Source organism: Delphinapterus leucas, chromosome 6 (assembly GCF_059928025.1).
Source record: "Delphinapterus leucas isolate spDelLeu-1000000601 "Yukka" chromosome 6, BTC_Dleu_Yukka2, whole genome shotgun sequence".
NCBI lineage: Eukaryota > Metazoa > Chordata > Mammalia > Artiodactyla > Monodontidae > Delphinapterus > Delphinapterus leucas.
In genome coordinates this window covers 96,707,620-96,730,120 of record NC_143134.1, presented here as the reverse complement: position 1 = coordinate 96,730,120, position 22,501 = coordinate 96,707,620, and the positions used below count along the sequence as shown (strand labels likewise).

Genomic DNA, 22,501 nt, shown 5'->3' with positions numbered 1-22,501 from the left:
TGACTCAAAAAACCTAAATAGGGTTAAAAAATAAAACTGTGTGAAAAGCAAAAGGGCAGCTCAATTTCTAGAAGATCCAGGTCCTGACTCCAAGACTCTCATGACTTATCTTGCTTGTACTTGCTAGCTTTCTCCTCACTTACCTCAAACTGATTTTCTTCACAAATTGAGAAATACAGCTCTTAATAGTACCCAAATTTAAAATTTCACCATTTGCTACTAGAGAGGGATAATGACCCTATTTATCAGAACCAGCGTGAGAGATCTCAGGGAAGTACCATGACTTGACTACCAACGGACTCATCACTTGTGTGACCAGAGGGACAAATACTATGATTAGCTTTTGCCTTAAGTGTAGTTGCCGTTGCTGGACCAGGTTTTGGTGGGTAGGGAATCAGAGTTATCTAAAATCCTGGCACTTTTTAAGGAAGACATCCAGCTCTCAGGGCATGTGAAGGCACAGTTTTCAGGGCGGGGAGGCAGGAAGGTAGTACCGAATATCCCACAGATGTTCAGTGTTTCCTACTTATTTGCATCTATTTTCACAACTAGATTTGAAATCCTTGAACACAATAACTATATCTTAAGACAGTGACCGTGCTGCCTCATTTTCTAGGAACTAAAACTTGGAATATGAATAAACTTGGAATATATATATATATATATACACATATATGTGTGTGTTTTATAATACTTAATATGCATAACTTGTGTTTAGTAACATATACTCCTATTGTTTCTATAGTGTTTGCAACTCTTGGCAGCCAGTCTTCATAGTTAAATCTGACAACTAAAATATAAGTCAAATATTTTAATAATTCTGTTCATAAGACAAGAGCAGACAAAAATAATATTTACATATATGACCAATTTAATAATATGCATTTGTCTCCAAAAGGAGCCTTGAATTTAATTATTGGGCTTTTAGTTCCAGTCATAAAGTGATGGGATGAATCTTTTTGGTGATCTTTTTCAGATTGTATTCATACTTTCAAAGATTCTTGGTGGCTAGTTGAGTAGAGTGACTGGCCTTTCAAAACAATTTTCACCTCTGTGTTTCTGATACTTTGTCTCCTTTCTGTTCATTTTTGGCCTGGTGATGTTTCTCAAGACTTGGATTCTCCTTTTTCTTTTGGATTTACCTCCTGCAGGAAGGTGCACACTCAGAAAGACTACTCTTTTGCCTCACATCATTCAGATCCCCCATTTCATCACTGACTTCCTCTGTGGTTTGTGTTTCTAAACACTGACACTTGTTTCTTCTATGCCTAACTGCTCTGGTTTTTCTAGCTCTAGGAAATGTGGTTTTGGACTTCATCTCTTCTTTACTTGGGGATATGTGTTTCTCCCTCTGTAGGCATGTGGGACTGTTACAGTGGCTTCCAGATTGGGAAGAAGCTTCACTTTTAGAAGGACACTTGGGTCTCTTCCCAGCCGTTGAAGGAAGCTTCATGTATTGTACGGTGGCTGAAGATGGCCTCCCACAGTCTGATTCATAGCCATGCGCCTTCTTTTCTCTTGAGGGCTCACAGCATATATTCGGGGTGAAGTATTCTCTTCTGTGGCTTCCTCTCAGAGAGAGATTACTTGAATCTCTGCTTACAGATCTCTTTGTAAGTCCAGCACACCAGGATTTATTTGGATCTCTGAGTTCTGGAACTTGATGGCCTTTGGATTCCCCTACTGCAGTGTGAACCAACTTCTGCAAACTGGGAGGGTTGTCTGCACTTAATCCTCTTTTTTCTGAAAGAGCTCAGCTTCCTACCATCTCTCTTAGAAGTAAAGGCAGTTTCTGAAATGCAACTCCAGGAAGGGTCCCTTTTTCTGGATTTGCAATTTATTAAGGATATTTGTCTGGGCAATCTTCTCTGAAAGGTCTTTGGTGGAGAATCTGAAAATGTGTTTTTTTCTTCTTTTTTCTGGAAATTGATCTGCTGGCCAACGTTGAAAACCTTTTTTTCTCTTGGGCTGTTCTTCCATGGCTGCCCCTGATTAAAAATTGCTGGGGAACTGAAGGTGCGTGCAGTTGTTTCACTCTTTCCCATATCCTGGGCATGACCAGGAAACAACTTTATCCCTTCTGTCTTCCTCTCTTTAACATTTTTTTTGCAATTCAGTAAGCCTGGGCCCCTCTCCCTTGGTGTAGCCCAATTCAGGAGCATGCTATAGGTATAAGTTATACCTTTGTGATCTCCTGGTTCTGACTTATCTTTGATCCAAGCATGCATTTTGCTTTTGCTGCTTTATGATGGAGTAATGGGATTTCAGATTTCTTCAAGGAAGTGTTACCGTTTGGAAATGCTTTCAAGGCTGACAGAGGCTTCTGCTCATTTTTCCATTGGCCCCGGGTGTTTGTAGACTTTTATATCATGTTGAGATGCCAGTTCAGTCTGATCCTTAGGCAAAGGCAAAACAGGAGCTGATGCAACAGACCTCTTTTCTACCCAAGGTGAAGCATAAGGAGATTGATAGATGGCTTGTTGGTCATAAGTCTCCATGTTGTAAGGTGAATGAAAAAAACTGATAAATTCATGCAGAAAATGGTGGGTGTCTTGTTGGAGATAAGGTTCTAGGAGGTTAATGAAGGATTCACTGTCCAGATCAAATTTTGTCATGTGATGGAGAATGGTGGCTAGGATATTCTTCACTGTGTAGCCGTAAGCTCCATAAACAACTGTCAGTTCCCTTTTCAGCCAGTGGACCAGCCGGTGTAGGCAACCAGGGTTTCTCTTGAAATAACTGGCTGACAAGTGTTTTTCGAATCTGTAGCCTTGGACATGTGCCACCCAAATTCCAGAATAATACAGAGCTCTTCTGAACTTCATTACCACCTGGTCTCTAAAGTGACCCACAGACATGGAGTTTGGTTGGAACTTCTTGCTGTCCCCAAACTTTCTCAGTAACTCCTGGACAGTCAGCTCTCTCAACGGTCTGATGTTCCTTGTAATGCCCTCAAGGTTTAGACCAAGATGATTGTTTTCGGAAGTTACTACATAGCTTACTTCTTCTGAGGGAAGAAACACTGAGTCTTCTTTGGTGTCATCCCCTGGCCTGGCAGAACAACACTGTGAAGGAAAGCACTGCACGCTGGACGAAGGCATAGATTTCTTCCTTAGTCTTGAATGTAAAGATTCATTACTGCTCTTGTTGGAATAGGGATTCCAATCGGCCTCATTCTGTATACTCTCCAAACAGTTAGGACACTCACAGTCAGATGAGAAATCTAATTGCATTGCCCTGAACAGATTGTATTTCTCAGTTGTATGTGAGAAAAATCGGTTCAAATCAGTTCCTCATCTGGCATGAAAAATATCTATTAATACCGTTCCATGCATATTTCTGTAATATGTTTTGTCTCTATGGAGTAAATTCTAGAATAAAGTTAAGAAGCAAACTATTCCCTCAAATTAATAAATAATGTTCTCAATAAAACCCAATGTAGACAAGACAATGAGGATTCAAGCACACTAATTTTCTTTCTGTCTCAAATTTGTTATTGCAAACTTGAAAAGAAAATTGGAAATAAACATCAAAATTTAAGTATCACATCCTTTAATCTAGAAATTCTAACTCTAGAGTTTTAATCTAGATATACAGATCTGCAAACATATATATATATATATATATGGATTTTCTAATAACAAAAAAAACCTGAAAACAATTGAAATATCCACTAGTAGGGAACTTGTTAAATAAATGATGGTTTATCCATAGTATTTAACATTACCTAGCCATTCCAAAAAAATAGGCAAATCTATACATACTAATAGGTAAAGATGGCTGAATATATTGTTAAATGAAAAAATTTATATAGAAGAATGAGAAACTATTATAAAAATCTTGAGAGTAATCTTTAATTTCTGGCAGTATTATGAACTAGACACCTTGAAAAATTGTCCCACTGGGAATAACAAAATAATGCGAGCTATAAGTAAATGTAGCTAATTATAAATATATCTCAACTTAAACTGAGAGGTAATGAGTAAAATTCTCAGAGGCCAAATCAATCAATAAATAAAAGTAGAAATCTAGAGAGAGAAGTGAGCTCTGATACCACTAGTTGCCCGTATCTGGTATCCTTGATCTTCAGTTAGGAAAGAACTGAGAGCTACAGATGATAGGAGACAAAGAATGGACTCTGCCCAAGTTCGAATGTCTAATGGGAAACCTCTGCATAAATCTGTGCACCCAAAAGTTTACATTCTTACTGAAAAAGTGAATTAGAAAAAAAAAAAATCACCCCACACAATAGTCAGCAGGAAATCTTAGCTGAGATTTTGTAACCAGAAACAATTAAGTATGTCTGCAGACTAAATTCAAACAATCAGTTTTCCTAAAAACCTCAAAAGGATCATTTATTTTGAGGTTGGTAGTGACCACAGGCAACTGGCAGAGGCAAACGCACATTCTTCCTAGAGGACCATAACAAAGCCAGGTCTCATGACAAATTTCCTCTAAATGAGTTCACAATCAGAAGTCACTAGCAAACAGGAAATAGCCATCATAAGCATGAGTCCACAAAAATAACGGAGAGCAAATTTGACTCCTAAGAGAATCAGAAAACAAAATGAGTATGCTGGATGTGCATGAACTTCATCCCTTCTTTTATGGATGGTTTCAAGCTATTCTTTCCATAAGCAGTGCTTTCACTAAGTCATCATTCATCTTGAAAAGCAAAAATGACAGAAACAAATTACATTATTTAGCAAATATACCTCCTAGAGGACCTGGAAGTGTCCACACGCATTTGAACCTTAGCCACTGGATTTATTTTGTTGTTGGGGATCACTTCTGTTTTGTTTGCCTTAGAGACAGAATTTAGAACACAAGGCAAGTTTTCCATGAAACTTGTTATCTTGTTTCCCAATGGTGTCTCAGGTTACTTTAACATGCAAGCCCTGATTAAGACAGAATTCACATCCATGACTTATAGGTTGCCAGAACTCTTTAATTTTCCAATAGACCAGTCAGAGCCAACACTGTAACATGTGGTCTGACTCAGAAGAGAGCAGGAGCATGAGGTGGAATATAGGTTTTCCTGATGAATGCACTCCCTAAAGAACAGTTGCTATTCTGATATTAATATTTGGATTTAAATTATTTAGTCAGAAAATTGTCACTGTCTCTTTAAATGCAAAATCTGAATAAACCTGTTAGCATATGTGCAAAGTGTTAATCAACATCTTGGTTGTCTCTGTACCAACTTTTTGGTTCAAAATTATTAAAAGTTGTGCTTTTTCAGAACCTTTATTCATCCATAGCTAAATACCAGTCAATATAGACAACGCAATTGGGAAGTCATTCAAAATAAAATGTTTTCCTTTTTATTTTTATTATTTTTTTTGGCTTTACTTTCTGTTATTCTCATTTTAAGTTTAGTCATGCTTACCCAGGCTATTGGACCTCTCTCAGACCCAGGAGAAACAAGTTTAGCTCATGAGCTATTTTGGGGAATTAGATAAGCAAATTTGTGTCAGTGCTCAGCCCCTAACACAGTTTAATAGAATAGCCTTTTTAGTGTTATCTTGAGTAGGTTTCATTATGAATTCCCAAGACAGTGCATTACTTTAAAAAAAAAGTGTTTTGTGTGATTTTATAATTCAAAATAGACACCATTTCTTATATACTTGTAACCGTAAGATAATATAGAGCCACATTCCCCGTAACCTTCATACCTATGTCAGCCCTATATGGAGGAAAGAACAGTACAGACATGAGTTCTCTCTACTGTTACCCTGGCCAAATTCACATATGCTCCCTGAGTCTCGGTTTACTTATCTGTAAAATAAGGCTTATAGAAAGACTCAAATGAGATAACAGATGCAAAAAGTACTTTGTAAAATACAATGCTTATTAGTAATAAAGTGCTCTCAGGCGATGCTCTCATCTGTACACTGTGTCTAGCACTGTAAAAATACTTGATAAATACCTGTTGAAGAGTGAGGAGAACTAGAGGAAGGATGAGAGGGAAGAATGGAGAACATAAGAGAAGACCATTCAGGTTTCTCTTCTGGATGCTTTGTATTTCAGTCTATCCATTTTTTTCTGCCATCAATTTCTTCCTTTCCTTTTCTTCTCTTTTTTACTCCTTGGTTCCTAAATACTCAACATTCGAAGAAGTTTAGGAAGGAAGAGGTTGTTGGGAAAGGGATGCACTGGCGTCCAAAGTGAGAGAACTTTAGACTTAGGAAGATCGTAAATTGACAATGGCAGGATGATGCCGAACAAGTTACCTGATGATTAGTAGCCAAGAGATCAGATCCTGTATTTCCTTACCTGAGTTCTAAGCTAGCTACTTAGAAACCTTAATTTTCTGTTTTTGGGGTGTTTTTTTCCCCCCAAGTTCCATGGCTGTAGAGCAGAGTTTCTATCTAAGCACTATTAGGGCCAGATAATTCTTTGTTTTACTTTGTAGAATGTTAAGTACCATTCCTGGTCTCTAACCAATAGATGTCAATGTCCCCCACCAAGTATGACAATCATAAATGTCTCAAGATATTGTTAAATGTCCTCTAGGGAGGCAAAATTGCCTCTCATGTTGAGAACCACTGCTGTACCATCTAAAATGATTGCGTTTGGGATAGGGGTTTCCTCACTAGGTCCAGAAGCAGTTCTCCTACCAAGAAGCTGTAGTATGTACATTCATGAGAAGAATCGAGTGTAAATTAGTTGAAAAAGCATGGGTTTTGAAGCCAGAAATTCTGAGTTTGAGTTTTGACTCTTTTCATATGGATTTGTCTTTCATAAACAACTTAGTTAACTTCTCTGATGTTTATGTACTTAATCTATATATTAGAGCATGGAAGTTTTCTTCACAGCATTTACCATCACCTGCATATTATACATTTATATGTCTATTTCCTCTCTGATATTACTATAAGCTCCATGAGGAAAAAAGGATAAAATACTTGGTTTATATACTCCTGTTCCCTCATAACTTAGAATAAGTTTGGCATATAGGAAGGAGTCATATATATTTGCGGAATAAATTTTCTGTGCTCAACACAGAGTCCAGTGTCTAGGACTGGACTATATAGGTGTCAACAATTGTGCTTATAGACAATTCTCATTATTCAGGATAGGTATATTCTATAAAGTCATCACAATCACTGAATTGGTTAACTTTGAACCAATGCTCCTAAGGGAAATACAGGGTTAGATTCTACTGAGCCTCTGGTCACATTTTTATTGATGGAATGATACATATAAACTTGTTTTACTTGTGTCTGTTTAAAAACATCTTATTTAATATATATTATTGATTCATTAACATTGAGCTCTCAGCCAACAGCACTATAATTCCTGCCTGAATGAAGCTCATCTAACTCATGTATTTTCTCCATAAGGCACATCACAGTTTTCTTGCACTTAGGAAAACTAGCCAGCATTTCAGCATTACATGTGGAGGTCATTCTAAACATCAAAATCACCAAAAGAAGGGGGAGAAATGCAAAAATATAGCACTAAATAGACCATGAAAAGAAAACTTGTTTTAGTATGAGAGCTGAAGCAGGAAGGCAGAGTGTCACTTTGTTTGACCTCAGCTGGGAACGTGTGGGTTGGGTGACTCAAATTTTTTGCCTTTCTGCCCATGTCCATGAATGACCATGAAAGCACCAGGAGCATTGACTTTGGGGTATAAATAAATTTTAGGGAGTAGGCAAAATAACAAATACAGAATCCACAAATGATGATTGACAAATTTGTGGACAAGGTCAGCTTCTGCAAGGGGATACAAGAGAATTCTTACTAACTTAACTATCAGGCAGAGTAACGAGATGTCATCCCAACCTTTGTATCTCACTCTTTATACCTAACAAATGAATGGAGCTTCTCTTGCCAAGGTGACCCCTTCATAAACACACAAAGGAAAACATTGACTACAAATTCCAAGTACATGTTTTGTTCCAGTCTGTGTTCCTTATGGTCCTTCATCCTCCGTGTATTTGGAGATTTTCCAGCTATCTTTCTGTTATTGATTTCTAGTTTAATTCCACTGTGGTCTAACAGCATACTTTATGTGCTTTCTATGCTTTTAAATTTGTTAAGCTGTGTTTTATGAGCCAGAATGTGATCTGCCCTGGTGAATGTTCCATGTGAACTTGAGAAGAATGTGTATTCTGCTGCTGTTGGATGGAGTGCTCTATAAATGTCAATTAGATCAAGTTGGTTGATAGTGTGGTTCAGGTAAACTATAACTTACTGATTTTCTGCCTGTTTGATCTATCAATTACTGAAAGAGAGGTGGTATTGAAGTCTCTAACCATAATTGTGCATTTGTCTTTTTCTCCTTGCAGTTCTATCAGTTTTTGCTTCATGTCTTTTGATGCTCTGTTGTTAGGTGCATGTGGTGTTCTCAGAGAAATGACCCATTTTTCATTGTATAATGTCCCTCTTTATCTCTGAAAATTCCCTTTTCTCCTTTGTATGAAATTAGTGTAGCTACTTCAGCTTTCTTTTGAATAATGTTAGCATGGTATATCATTCTCCATCCCTTTGTTTTTAATCTAAGTCTTTATATTTAAAGTGGATTTCTTGTAGACAACATATAGTTCAGTCTTGTTTTTATATCCACTCTGACAGTCTCTGTCTTTTATTGGTGTATTTAGACCTTTCACATGTAAAATGATTATTGATATAGTTGCTTTAATGTCTACCATGTTTTTAACTGTTTTCTTTTAGTTGCATTTGGTTTTTGTTTCTTTTTGGTACTTTATTTGATTCTCACAAACATGCCATGAGGGAGGTATCTCATGTTAATCCCATTTAGAAGTGCAACAAACAACACTACCTAAATTGACTTAACCAAAGTTACACAGAACAAAAATAACAGAGCCATAATTTGAAACTTGCTAATATTCTTTACTTGACTAAACATTATCTTCTGTATACCCAGTGATTTCAGCAATAAAACTCTGATAAAGCCTCCAAACTAAGTAGAACCATGCCCTCAGAATCATTAAGATCTGCATGCCTCCTCAAGGCTTTCCTCTCTTCAAAACCAACCTGGGAAGGAGATATTAAGAACTTAGAATCTTTGCTCTAGTTAAACCAAAATGCCATGTATTAACCAACAGTTAATAACAAATTCTAATGAGGCTAGCATAAGAACAAAAGTAAAAGGGGGAAAAAAAAAGCTTTGCTTCATTTATGAATAGACTAGAATTATCCGTGGAAATCAAGCCTATAGTTTCAGGGTGCCAGGTTTCTTAAAAAGCAAGAAAAAATTTAGCCGTATTCTCAAACCAGGCTGTTCAGTTTTTATTTTTATTGACTGAGGTCATTTAAAATGAATTGTTACAACCTGGCTCCTGAATCACCATCTATTTTCCTATAAAAGTGCCTCTCCCTGCTTCCATGGGGAAGAGAGGAAAGACAGAACTGGACTTGGGCCCAAACCATAATTTTAGTAATTACTAAACCAAGTGACTGCAGCCATAATTGAGTCATTCAAAGCCAAATGGTAGCACTAATTAGTTTGTCAAATTTGAATAAAAGAGCTTTTTTGGAGAGAACAAGTGGAATGGAGCTAAGGAGCCCCAAACTGTCAGCCATGGAGTGGAAGACCTTTTTCAAGCAGAGAGGGTCTTCCCAGCATCATGGTTCTCTTGTGTGACAGTGATAGATGTTCCTCATTACAGATTATGGCCTTGTCACACTTAAACTAATCTCTCTTCATGTCTTCAGGCCCTGCTCACTCCCCTGGGCAGCAGTTATCAATTTACATGGAAAGGCACCTAGAGAAACACAGAATCTATTTATCACACTTGCTCTGAGTATACTAACAGTGACTTCAACCCAAGCATGGACCCACATTTCAATCGGCTTCACCTCTGCAGCATCATAAATAGTGTCAAGGGGTGTGTTGTTAAGAAAATGGTTGGAAGGAGAATGAGAAATTCATGAAAATTATGCGAGTCAGTGAACTCCACCCTCGGATGACCACCTCAATATGTATAAGAATTCAGCACCGTTTAGACTTCTTAGACTAGACTTTAAAATTCTTACCCTTCCTTTTAACTTCCTGGAGTCACCTGCTTATTTGTGGATTGTGGCTTGCCACTTCAGCATGCTAGCTCCTGGAAGAGAAGCTACATTAGGTTAGGAATACAGAAGCCAGAGAGGCAGAGTTCATAACCGTAAATCCTCTTTCCTCTAACTCCCCCGCCATATCTGCATTCAATTATTTGTTTCATTATAGACATCTCTACTATCTCTGGCTAAATTCTATGTTCCACTGAGATTGGTCAGTGCTATTTCTGCCCAAAGCTGAATTTGCCTCACTATTTCCAGGGAATGTACTTCCTTCCCAAAGTCATAAATTTCTCAAGCTTTGCTAACGATGCAAATGACATTGCTGGTATTCTTTCATGGTCAGAGAGTCAAGTGGGAAAGCAAATCTTTTAGTGTTGGTGGACTCCAGGTTCCAGAGTTCCATCAATTCAAAGGGTTGGAATTCCTCCTGGTTTCTGAATCTAATTTGAACATAATAAGCACCTGTTTATTTTAAATGATTCTGCATGTTTTTTTCCCTCAAAAATATTCTTCTGTTTTGTGGCTACACCAATCAATTTCACACAGTAGTCTAGAACATACTTAGTACTATTTATTTTCAATGATTTTGCATGCCTTTTGTTCATTAAAGATTCTTTTATTTACGTTGACATTTCCTGTCGCTTTCACACAACGGTTATTTGAGTTGATGTATTTTACTCTTCTTGCTAGCAAATTTTCACTAGAATTGCCTAATAAACAGGTGACTGGGCTGCATTTTAATAATCAAAAATGTCATGAATTCTGTCCAAGACGTCAACAAAGGATGGGAAAGGGAGAATCAGCCCATCACACTAAAATCAAGAATTAAAGAAAAAAATTTCACGTGTATATCTCACTAAGTTGATATTACTCATCAAACTATTCACTCATGTATTAAAACTTAAAAGCTGTAGCCAAAGTTATGCTTAAAGACAAATTTTTATAAGCTTTAGTTGAAAAGTCAGAAAAAAGTAAATAAGATTTTAATTTAAGAAATTAACGAAAAGAGCAATCATAGCACAGGGTTCAGCTCGGTGCTTTGTAATCACCTACAGGAGTGGGATAGGGAGGGTGGGAGGAAGGCGCAAGAGGGAGGGGATATGGCGATATATGTATACATATAGCTGATTCACTTTGTTATATAGCAAAAACTAACACAACATTGTAAAGCAATTATACTCCAATAAAGATGTTAAAAAAAAAAGTGAATCACATACATACACAAGCTTGTTTTCCTCAATTCCTTTTTTCTTCCAGTCTTTAAAAACCGTTTTGATAAACTAAAAACATGTTTCCAACACTAAATATCTTTAAAACTTTAAAGGCCAAAACAAAATATGATAGTACAATAAACAAAGACAATGTTTAATCCAAATAGATATATCCTACTTTTTAAAAATTAAAGTGGTTTTCATTGTGATCTGCATAAGTGGTTTAACGACGTTTTCCAATATTTGTGCAGTCTGCATGTGTCTGCTGACTAAAGTTAATTCTGTTAAATGTTATTTTCCCAAAGTTTTCCTTTTGTAGTTTCTAATTTGGTTTAATTTGGAGGAAGAACATTCGCCATAGGTAAAATGACAATGAAAGATCATATTTTAGTAAAACTTGTATATATGCCACTTTTTTATGATAATTGTTTCAGAAAATTCCAAAAAGAAAATACATAAACAAAGGTGAAATAAAGATGAAAACAAGCAATTCTGAAATAGGAACAAGAAAGATTGGTGAATCAATAAATAAACTGAAGAGATGATATTAAAAAATAATAATGGTAAATGGGAGTATTTCCTTAATTTCTCTTTCAGATTTTTCATCACTAGTATATAGGAATGCAGAGATTTCTGTGCATTAATTTTGTATCCTGCTACTTTACCAAATTCATTGATTAGCTCTAGTAGTTTTCTGGTAGCATCTTTAGGATTCTGTATGTATAGTATCATGTCATCTGCAAACAGTGACAGTTTTACTTAGAATAAAATACCTAGGAATAAACGTACCTAAGGAGACAAAAGACCTGTATGCAGAAAACTATAAGACACTGATGAAAGAAATTAAAGACAATACAAACAGATGGAGAGATATACTGTGTTCTTGGATTGGAAGAATCAACATTGTGAAAATGACTATACTACCCAAAGCAATCTACAGATTCAATGCAATCCCTATCAAACTACCAATGGCATTTTTCACAGAACTAGAACAAAAAATTTCACAATCTGTATGGAAACACAAAAGACCCCGAATAGCCAAAGCAATCTTGAGAAAGAAAAACAGAGCTGGAGGAGTCAGGCTCCCTGACTTCAGACTGTACTACAAAGCTATAGTAATCAAGACAGTATGGTACTGGCACAAAAACAGAAATATAGATCAATGGAACAGGATAGAAAGCCCAGAGATAAACCCAGGCACATATGGTTACCTTACCTTTGATAAAGGAGACAAGAATATACAATGGAGAAAAGACAGTCTCTTCAATAAGTGGTGCTGGGAAAACTGGACAGCTACATGTAAAAGAATGAAATTAGAACACTCCCTAACACGATACACAAAATGGATTAAAGACCTAAATGTAAGGCCAGACACTATCAAACTCTTAGAGGAAAATATAGGCAGAACACTCTATGACATAAATCACAGCAAGATCCTTTTTGACCCACCTCCTAGAGAAATGGAGATAAAACAAAAAATAAACAAATGGGACCTAATGAAATTTAAAAGCTTTTGCACAACAAAGGAAACCATAAACGAGAGGAAAAGACAACCCTTATCATGGGAGAAAATATTTGCAAATGAAGCAAGTGATAAAGGATTAATCTCCAAAATTTACAAGCAGCTCATGCAGCTCAATATCAAACAAACAAATAAACAACCAAAAATGGGCAGAAGACCTAAGTAGACATTTCTCCAAAGAAGATATACAGATTGCCAACAAACACACGAACTGATGCTCAACATCACTAATCATTAGAGAAATGCAAATCAAAACTACAGTGAGGTATCACCTCATACCAGTCAGAATGGCCATCATCAAAAAATCTACAAACAATAAGTGCTGGAGAGTGTGTGGAGAAAAGGGAACACTCTTGCACTGTTGGTGGGAATGTAAATTGATACAGCCACTGTGGAGAACAGTATGGAGGTCCTTAAAAAATAAAAATGGAACTACCATACAACCCAGCAATCCCACTACTGGGCATATACCCTGAGAAAACCATATTCAAAAAGAGTCATGTACCACAATGTTCATTGCAGCTCTATTTACAATAGCCAGGACATGGAAGCAACCTAAGTGTCCATTGACAGATGAATGGATAAAGAAGATGTGGCACAAATATACAATGGAATATTACTCAACCATAAAGAGAAACGAAATTGAGTTGTTTGTAGTGAGGTGGATGGGCCTAGAGTCTGTCATACAGAGTGAAGTAAGTCAGAAAGAGAAAAACAAATACCGTATGCTAACACATATATATGGAATCTAAAAAAAAAAAATGGTTCTGAAGAACCTAGTGGCAGGACAGGAATAAGACGCAGACGTGGAGAATGGACTTGAGGATATGGGGAGGGGTAAGGGTAAGCTGGGATGAAGTGAGAGAGTGGCATGGACATATATACACTACCAAATGTAAAATAGATAGCTAGTGGGAAGCAGCCGCATAGCACAGGGAGATCAGCTCAGTGCTTTGTGACCACCTAGAGGGGTGGGATAGGGAGGGTGGGAGGGAGACACAAGAGGGAGGGGATATGGGGATATATGTATATGTATAGCTGATTCACTTTGTTGTACAGCAGAAGTTATCACAGCATTGTGAAGCAGTTATACTCCAGTAAATATGTTAAAAAAATAATAATAATGAGAAGAGGATATCAAAAACAGGAAAGTTATGTAAAACATTAGAGAAAATATGAACTGCATAGCACATTGCTTATATAATTCATTATCTTGGTAAAGTTTGCTGCAAGCCCATACGCCTGCAAATGAGGCCACCTCAATAAAGCAACCCCCACTGAATGTAGACTGGATTTGCCTCATACACTTGCCTTTTTCACGTCCTTCTTATCCTCTCCTATCGCTCTGGCTGAAATTGACGGAAAGACAGTGATTTCACACTGTCCTGAGGAATTCCAGGTGCCTGAGCTTGGATTCCCCACAGTACACAGATAGGAACTGTAGTGTTTCCTGTCCTCTCTATGCCAGGTAACTCAAATGGGAAAAACTGCTCCCTCGAAAATAGCAATATTAGGCTGTGTAAAATAATAAATCTTTTTTTGCTGCATCTGCAATTGGCTACCTAGCTGTGAAAAAAGGAACGTTTTCACAAAGTAATGCACTGTTTTGGACGTTTTTACTATTTCTGTTGGAATTTTTAAACTCTCTCCTTGATTACTTCTACTTTTATCACTCTGATCTCTTTCTTGAATTTTAGATGTTTAGAGCTAAAATAAAGCTCAGCGCCTTATGATTGCTTGCATTTGTGCTTTTATGTAATCTGTTTCCTCAGATTAGAGTGATGTTACCTCCATTTCTTTGTTGGCAAACTCTCACTAGATTCTTCAGCATATGTTTCATGCCTCTTTTGAAAGTTCTTCCCTGACCATTCGAGGTCGTTACATGTCACTGAGAAGCCGCTGGGGGTACTGGTTAAGAGGAATAAACTCTGGAGCTAAAATCCATGGGTTTGAATCTCAGCTCCACCACTTACCAGATTTGTGACCTCCACTTACAAGCACCACAGATTCGTCATCGGTGAAAAGGAGGCGATAATAGGCCAGAAGGATTCAAAGCGTTAATGTGTGTAAAGTGCTTAGAATAGCGCCTGACACCGAGTAAATGCTACAAGGGACTTATTATATTATGGTGAAAGAATAATTGCAAATTTATTTATCTTCTACTTGAGATTGTGTGCTCTTTGAGAACAGAATATGCCATTCATTTGTTGAAAGAATAAATGAACACCTTTATCTTTTTAACAAACTTACTGAGATATTATTTACATGCCATAATATTCATCCATTTTAAGTATATAATCCAGTAACTTTTAGTAAATGTACCACGTTTCACACGTAACATCATGATCCAGTTTTAGAGCATTTCTGTCACCTTGTTAACTTATAGTTAATACCCATTCCTATCCCCCTTTTATGACTGAGGAAACAGACACCCAGAGAAATTATTTGACGTTTTTAATGCCATAGAAATGATAAGTGTGAAAAACAGGTCTAGAACTTAATTCTCCTGACGTACTCTAGTTCCCAACTCATTTCATCTACCATACTCTCTGCCAGGATAATCTAACAATAATTAAATCTGAGAATCAGGCATGACACTTTTTCTTTGTCAACAACAATTTATTATCATCGTTGTTATTAGCATTTTCATCGTTATCATTGATGACGATTATGGTCTATAACACTCATAGTCTACCTATCCTGGTATTATACAACATAGATTACCTCCTTCAGAGTAGACACTATCACTCATGCCATGTGGCAACTCTAGCCATTCCTGAGTTTCAAACGTGCTCAAAGACTTTACTGTCAGGGCCATGCCATTTTCAATTTTAATGACTATTTGCCCAGCTGCCAACTCAGCAAACTCAATCTGGAATCCTAAAATCTATCAGTACAATGAGTAATGAAAGCTGGAATATGAATTAGAAACCCTAATCCCTATGACAGCGTTGTCGTAGTGAAAATTTTGCTTAACAATAAAAGCATTTTGGAATAGCCAAAGGGAACAAAAGAAAAATCGATATGTTTGCAGTGAAGTCATAAGAAGCTTAGCTTCATTTTCTCTATTAGACTTGATTCTTGGTAGATGTAGCTGCTCTCTGCTAATCAAGAAACCTTTAGATATTAAAGTTCTATGAAGAGTGAAATTGCTTTAGTCCCAGAGCACCACCTTGATTTGCTATGCTGTTGTCAGAGCAATGCAAAAGTGGATTTTCCCGTAAATTCTCTGTGCACCAATAATGTTTTGGTTCATGCTTCAAGTAATGGACTAAATCAGCTCTCACTTGAGGCAGCTGTTCATAACTCACTAATCCAGGATGATTATTTTGTGAAAACAAGCACCTCTGAAAACACTTTAGCAGACATCTACTTAAAAAGAAGATAATGCTGGCAGATCAAAATGAAAATAAAAAGTTGATGTGTAGTACTTACATTTAGCTAATTAACAGCTTGGCAGTTCTATCATTGAAAACATTGAATTATCACAGGCCAAGATACTGGCCATCAAATTTTTTGTAATGCAGCTGGCACTGAAAGCATCATACAAATAACTTCCAGCAAAAGGCTAATGGAGACAGACACTAATGCCCCAGACCAGCTTGAAAATGGAAACTGGAACCCAAAGCAATTAGACTTTTCATTATGGAAAAAGTAACTGTGGCCATTCAAGGTGACATGGTTAAGATATCCAATTGCTTCTCAAAAATAAATTGCTATCATCTTTTATTCTGTTCTGTACAAGGTTGAACCTTCGCCTTATCAAAAGTGTCTAAGGATATGTATAATATTACACTCCTTCCAACAGTGGAGCAAGAGATGATCAGAATGCTCTACTCATAAGATGGCATTGCTGAAAGCAATGTTTTGCCCTCTCATGTACACCCAGCGTCTTGTGCATACGTTCAGGGATCTCATGGATTCTTGTAACTCCATTCATGGAGGTCCCTATTGTAATGCCTTTGTGGGTATAAAATATGTAACACACAGTAGGAAAACACTATTGCCCAGGAGTTTGTTTTGATGGAAAAATGACCAGAGTGAACACACACAGGCTAATTCAAAAATATATGTTGAGTCCCTAAAGTGGGTCAAATACTGTGCGAGGCGCTGGGATACATGGGTGAGGAAATCACTCTTTGCCCTTGAGGATTTCTTGTTTTAGTGTGGGAGACACATAGGTAGAAAGGGAGAGCCAATATAAACGTTAAATGTTAGGAGAGTGAAATGATCAGGTTATAATCGAGGACGAAAGAAGAACATGGAGAGCAAATCTGGAGGAAGGGATAGAGGGAGAGTTAATGAAGGCTTCATGGAGATCATGCTGGTTTTCCCTACTACAGCACATATGCATTTATTTCTGGAACTTAAAATATGTCACTTTCCCCACGTTGTGAACTGTATAAACTACCTGTCCGTGAGGTCAGGTCCTGTTGCTGAGAAGTAGCTACTTGTTTTCTGTTCTGGGCTGTGTAGGTGGGTTATATGAACCATCTTCTTTGCGATGTAAAGAGAAAATTTTCAGGGTTGAGTACTCTCTGGAAATGTCTTTCTTACGAAGAGAAGTTACTGAATACCACTGTGGAAGGCAGAACAATGCTACCTCCCAAAGGTGTCCATTCCTAATCTCCAGAACCTGTGAATATGTCTCCTCTCATGGCAGAAGGGACTTTGTAGCTACAATCAAGTTAAGGATTTTGAAATGGGTAGAATAGCCTGGATTATCCAGGTGGATCCAATGTAATCAAAAGGGTCCTCCTCATAAGTGAAAAAGGGAGGCAGAGGTCAGAGTCCAAGAGAGATTTGAAGATACTGTGTTGCTTGCTAGCTTTGAAGGTGGAGGACTATGCCATGTACAAGGGATGCAGGATGTCTCTAGAAGCTAGAAAAGGTAAGGAACCAGAGTCTCCCCTAGACTGTCCAGAAAGAATGAATCCTCACTAACACCTTAATTTTAAGCCCAGTGAAACCTGTTTTGGACTTCTGACCTGCAGAACTCTAAGCAAATTAAGTTGTGTTGTTTTGAGCCACTAAATTCGTGTAATTTGTTAAAGCAGAAATGGGAAACTAATATAGGTACTGTCAGATGTCGCCGTTAGACACGGCAATCCTGAGTATGGCTCTTCCACTCCACAAGTTCATAGGTAATCTCATAACATGAAGTGAATTAAGGATACACATTACATTTTAGGCAAATGGCAGGTATATAAGGTTACTCAGCTACCTGTAGGAAACTAAGTTTCTATTTGCTGGCCTATTCTACTTCCATTCTTATGCTTAGGCTGAGGTCTCTCTTTCAGGACTTTGAGTCCTACAGTAATCTTTTCTGGTCAGAATCCCAGTTTTTTTCACAAATGGTAGTTACTAAACACCTAGTAGTCAGCTGTTCTGCCTTAGGCTGTTTCCCTTGAAATATTCCCCTAGCCAGCTAGATCAGATTCACGTAACCAGAGAATTGATTCTTACCTTCCTATATAGACCTTCCTTTCTTCCATTCCCCCCACACCTCCATCCCACGAGCTCTTCCCTTTGTATTCCTCTGTATTTTTTTTGTCTGTACTTAAAAACATGAGTCTGAGAACTCCATAGCCTTCACCAGACTGCACGAAAAGAGTTCCTGGCACAAAAATGTTTAAAAAAACCCCAAATACTCAGCCCACATTCTTTTATAACCCTGACCCACTCACAACCCGTGAAGTTGCTGAAGGAGACCCTAGTACTTCGTATGCTGGCTCAGTGTCTCCCACTTGACAATAAGCAAACTACGTCACCCTGATGAATCTCATTTTTCTCATTTGTGAAATAGGAATAATAATAACACATCTAGAGAGTTAAGGTAAATAAATGAAGTAACAGAGGCGCCCATACATGCACACATAGTAGGTACTCAGTAAATGTTAGTTCCCTTTCAGTTTTATTTCCCATGAATTTAAATACCCTTTGACAGTTGATAGAGCAACCACATTTCTGCTAATTCGTTTCTTTGGGGAAATACTGCATTTTCAGTTAGTCACTTACTTGACATTCATGTCAGCCTGGGAAATTCCTGTCTCATCTTCTCTTTCCACAAAGAAGACAATAATAAATTAGCATGCGGAGTGACCCAGACCAGGAGACAAGTTCTCCTCATTCCCAGCTATGTGACCTGAGCAATTAAACCGTTGAGATTCTCAGTTTCTAAAAATTTCCTGAACTCTATTTTTTCCAGTCTTTCTATCATCAAAAACACATTCTATTTTTCATGCAAAGTAATGTTTTTAAAAAGTTTTATTGCCAAAAGCACTATTTATTATAGAATTATTTGTTCATTTTCTTGAAGTTTATTACTCAAATACAAATAAATCTGACAGTCAAAGCTTCTAATCAGCATATGTTAATCAGTGTTACCACACAGAATTAGTATGATTTCAGGCAAAAATCAAAGAAAAGTAGAAATAGATTTTCATAGGTAAATGGAAAATCACTTCTTTTCCATCCCCATTCCCATTACTACATTTCAAATCCCTAAGTGACAGGAATCACCAGGGGACTAGATCATTTCTAAACTTCTTTGTTTCTATATTCTATTAAAATTCACAAACAACCCCAGGTGCACTTTATCGAATCCATGTCTGCAATAATTTTAAATTGCCCCTCAATTTTCAATCTTATTAGTGATGAGTGTTTTGTGTGTTTCGAAGTTGTTGAAGAAAGTTAAGAACATTTTGGTTCTCATGTATCGGGTTTTAGTTGTAACTATGTTTGCTTTGCCTTTAGACCTTTAAACTGGTGTGCCAAGCAGCCAAATGACCTTAATTTCTGTGCTTTGAGGACTTTTTAGAGGCCTACCTAACGAGTATTATTAGGACTCATCGAGGAAAAGTTCTGCATTAAACCTGTGATTTTAAAAGACTTCTATGTTTTTCCAGGGTTGTTTTTTTTTTTTAATGGATAGGATAACTATAGATACATTTGATGTCTCCTTTTCCTCATCCAACTTTGCATTTGTGCTCAGAGAAAACCGCTCTCTGAAAGTGAATGTGTATCTTTTTAGGCCATGATCTTATAATATTATTGTTTAGAAAAGTCCATAAACCATATGTAATAATTTGTGTGCTTTAAAATTTTAAACAAATGGCATGCATCATACTTTTGTCCTTTTGCAACTTGCTTTTTTATGTTTGTGCTGTTGTGATGTATACCAAGAAATATGTTTGGTCTTTGTCACAGTTCTGGCACAGAACTCCTAAAACCTTCAGAATTTTCTAGGTTCTGAGAGCAACAAGTGTCTTTTGTTATGTTAATGAGGTGACTTTTGGATCCCACCTGGACTGCTTGCCAGAGGAACCAACCATGTGATCAGAGGGTTGGCACTTTGAGTCCCTTCCTCCTAACCTCTGGAGAGGGGAGGGGGCTGGAGTTTGAATCAAACGCCAGGGTCAGTGATTTAATCAATCATGCCTAGGTAATGAAGCCTCCATAAAAACCCTAAAGGACAGGGTTCAGAGAGCTTAGGGAACTTGTGGAGACGCTGGGAGGCCACCATGCTTGGAGAGGGCATGGCAGCTCTGCGTTCCTTCCCACATACCTTGCCCTATGTATCTCTTCATCTGGCTGTTGATTCATATCCTTTGATATCCTCTGTAATAAATTGGTAATCTAGTGAGTAAATCGGTTTCTTGAGTTCTATAAGGCGCTCTAGCAATTTAATCCAACCCAAGGAAGGAGTCATGGGAACCTCTGATTTATAGCCAGTCAGTCAGAAGCATAGGTAATAACCTGGGATTTCAACTGGCATCTGAAGCAGAGGGCAGTCTTGTGGGACTGAGCCCTCAACCTGTGAAATCTGATGCTATCTGCAGGTAGACACTGTCAGAATTGAGTTAAAATTGTAGGACACCCAGCTGGTGTCCCCACCATTGCTTGGTGGTATGTGGAGAATTAGGTCCAGGAACCCAAAATAATGTTCAACTTTGTATTTTTGACATTTATCCATATTGATATTTGTCATTTATTTTTGCTGGAATCACATTCTATCGCACAAATGTAGTAAATGTTATTCATTCTAATGGAAACCCTAGTGGCTCCTCATTCCCCGAGCAAGTAGACTCCTGGTGGACTGGCCCTATCAGTCTGTAAAACAAAGCCAGACAGGTTTGGATTCTAATATGGACCAAAATAAAGCTCAAGCCAATAACTCCACTGTTCTTCTTACTGGTTTTCTTCTTACTATCTTATTGTCCACAGTTGTCTATTATTATTTTTAGTTCTGTCTCAGCTCATAGAGGCAAGAAAATGAAATGTTTTATATGTATTTAATACGTAGAATGTTGCCAACATATTGAGTATATTCTGTTCTCTGTAAAGGGCAGGGCAGGTCAGGCCTCATTAGCTGTCTATCAAAGGAATGGGAGCCCAAGAAAACGAGGAGGAAGAGGGCCCAGATGCTTCTTAAGCATAGACATTTCTCCTGCAAATTTCCTAACTTAAATCAGCTATAACACTGAATAATTAGGAAATCAAATTTGCATTTCTTACCTGTATTTCTTTGCAACTACTGGCAGTTGTGACCCTGAAGCCCTTGAGTCCTAACCTTTCTTTCACTGAAACGATTGCTTTCTTCATGTGATTTTTAAGTAATGTGAGGTTTCTTAAGAATGCCATTACTGGATTATAGCATACAAAGAGTATTTGGATTTCTTTTTTGGAATTAATAAGCCTTTTCAAACAAGATTCATATTATTTAATAATTTTGGCCATTAAGAAAATGACTTTTATATTTCTCTTCTCCAGTTATTTAATTTTCCAAATATGAATCTTGTGATAGACTCTGATAGAAGGAAATTTAAAGTTAACTCTAAAAATTGATAGTTAGCCAAGCAGAGGGAACTTCTGAACCAACTGCACAGTTACTAGAGATGGTGAACACTGTTCATTCTCTATTGAAAATTACCAAAACAGGAAAGCCAGGCTAAACAGTTATTTAAAAGTCCTCATTTTTACATATTTTAACTGTAAGAAGAATAATACAAACATTGTTTATAAGAAGATAAAATCCAAATTCCAACATAAAAGCAAAACATAAGCTGGGGTCTAAAATAACAATTACCAATGCAGTTGATATGAATGCAAAGTAAAAGAAGTTCTTTCACTCATTATTTGTTTTGTATAATGTTTTAATACATTATATGAGTCATGAGAATAAGTTCTTTTGTCCAATATCATCTGCATTGTTTCCCAGCTCATAAAAATGAGTTCTTAGTCCTTTTCCTACGTGTTTGCTTAGAGTAGTGTTTTCTTACTTGGCTTGTTTTTGTTTCATTCTGAGTACTTATTAACTGACTTTGAAAGAGGATTGCTTTCCTCCAGTATGTTCTGCAGAAGCCATCAGCCCTTGCCCTCACCACTGGTCTTTTCTGGCATAGCAGTCCTTTTTCTTGTACACTGTTGTGATGAGAGGATGGTTTTAAAGACCTTTTAGTAGGAAGAGTCACTTCCAGCTTGTACCCAGAGCTGAAATGAGATCTCTCATAAAGGATGCCTAGGATTTGCAGTGTAGCACTGATAAGTGTTGCCCTCACATCACACCAAGGGCAGTAGTCTCAGTCCCATTTGGAACATGCAGAACAGACTGCCAAACTTTCTGTGACCTCTACTGGCTTACACAAAGTTTCCAACCTTATGTCACCTTAGGGGACTGGGAGGCTTGATACAGTGTTACTTATTCTTCTATTCTATCCCATGGCTCTACCTC

General features: G+C 37.4%; 1 protein-coding gene across 1 annotated transcript; it reads right to left on the bottom strand.

Annotated features, from left to right (window-relative positions):
* Nucleotides 1-654: 654 nt before the first annotated feature.
* LOC149749009 (uncharacterized) lies at nucleotides 655-21,411 on the bottom strand. Its single transcript, XM_089912642.1, is given in 6 exon segments — nucleotides 655-1,639; nucleotides 1,641-2,234; nucleotides 2,237-2,360; nucleotides 2,362-3,292; nucleotides 15,493-15,655; nucleotides 21,286-21,411. Coding segments are annotated over 6 exon segments (2,532 nt in total). The 3' UTR covers nucleotides 655-1,045.
* Nucleotides 21,412-22,501: the final 1,090 nt, after the last annotated feature.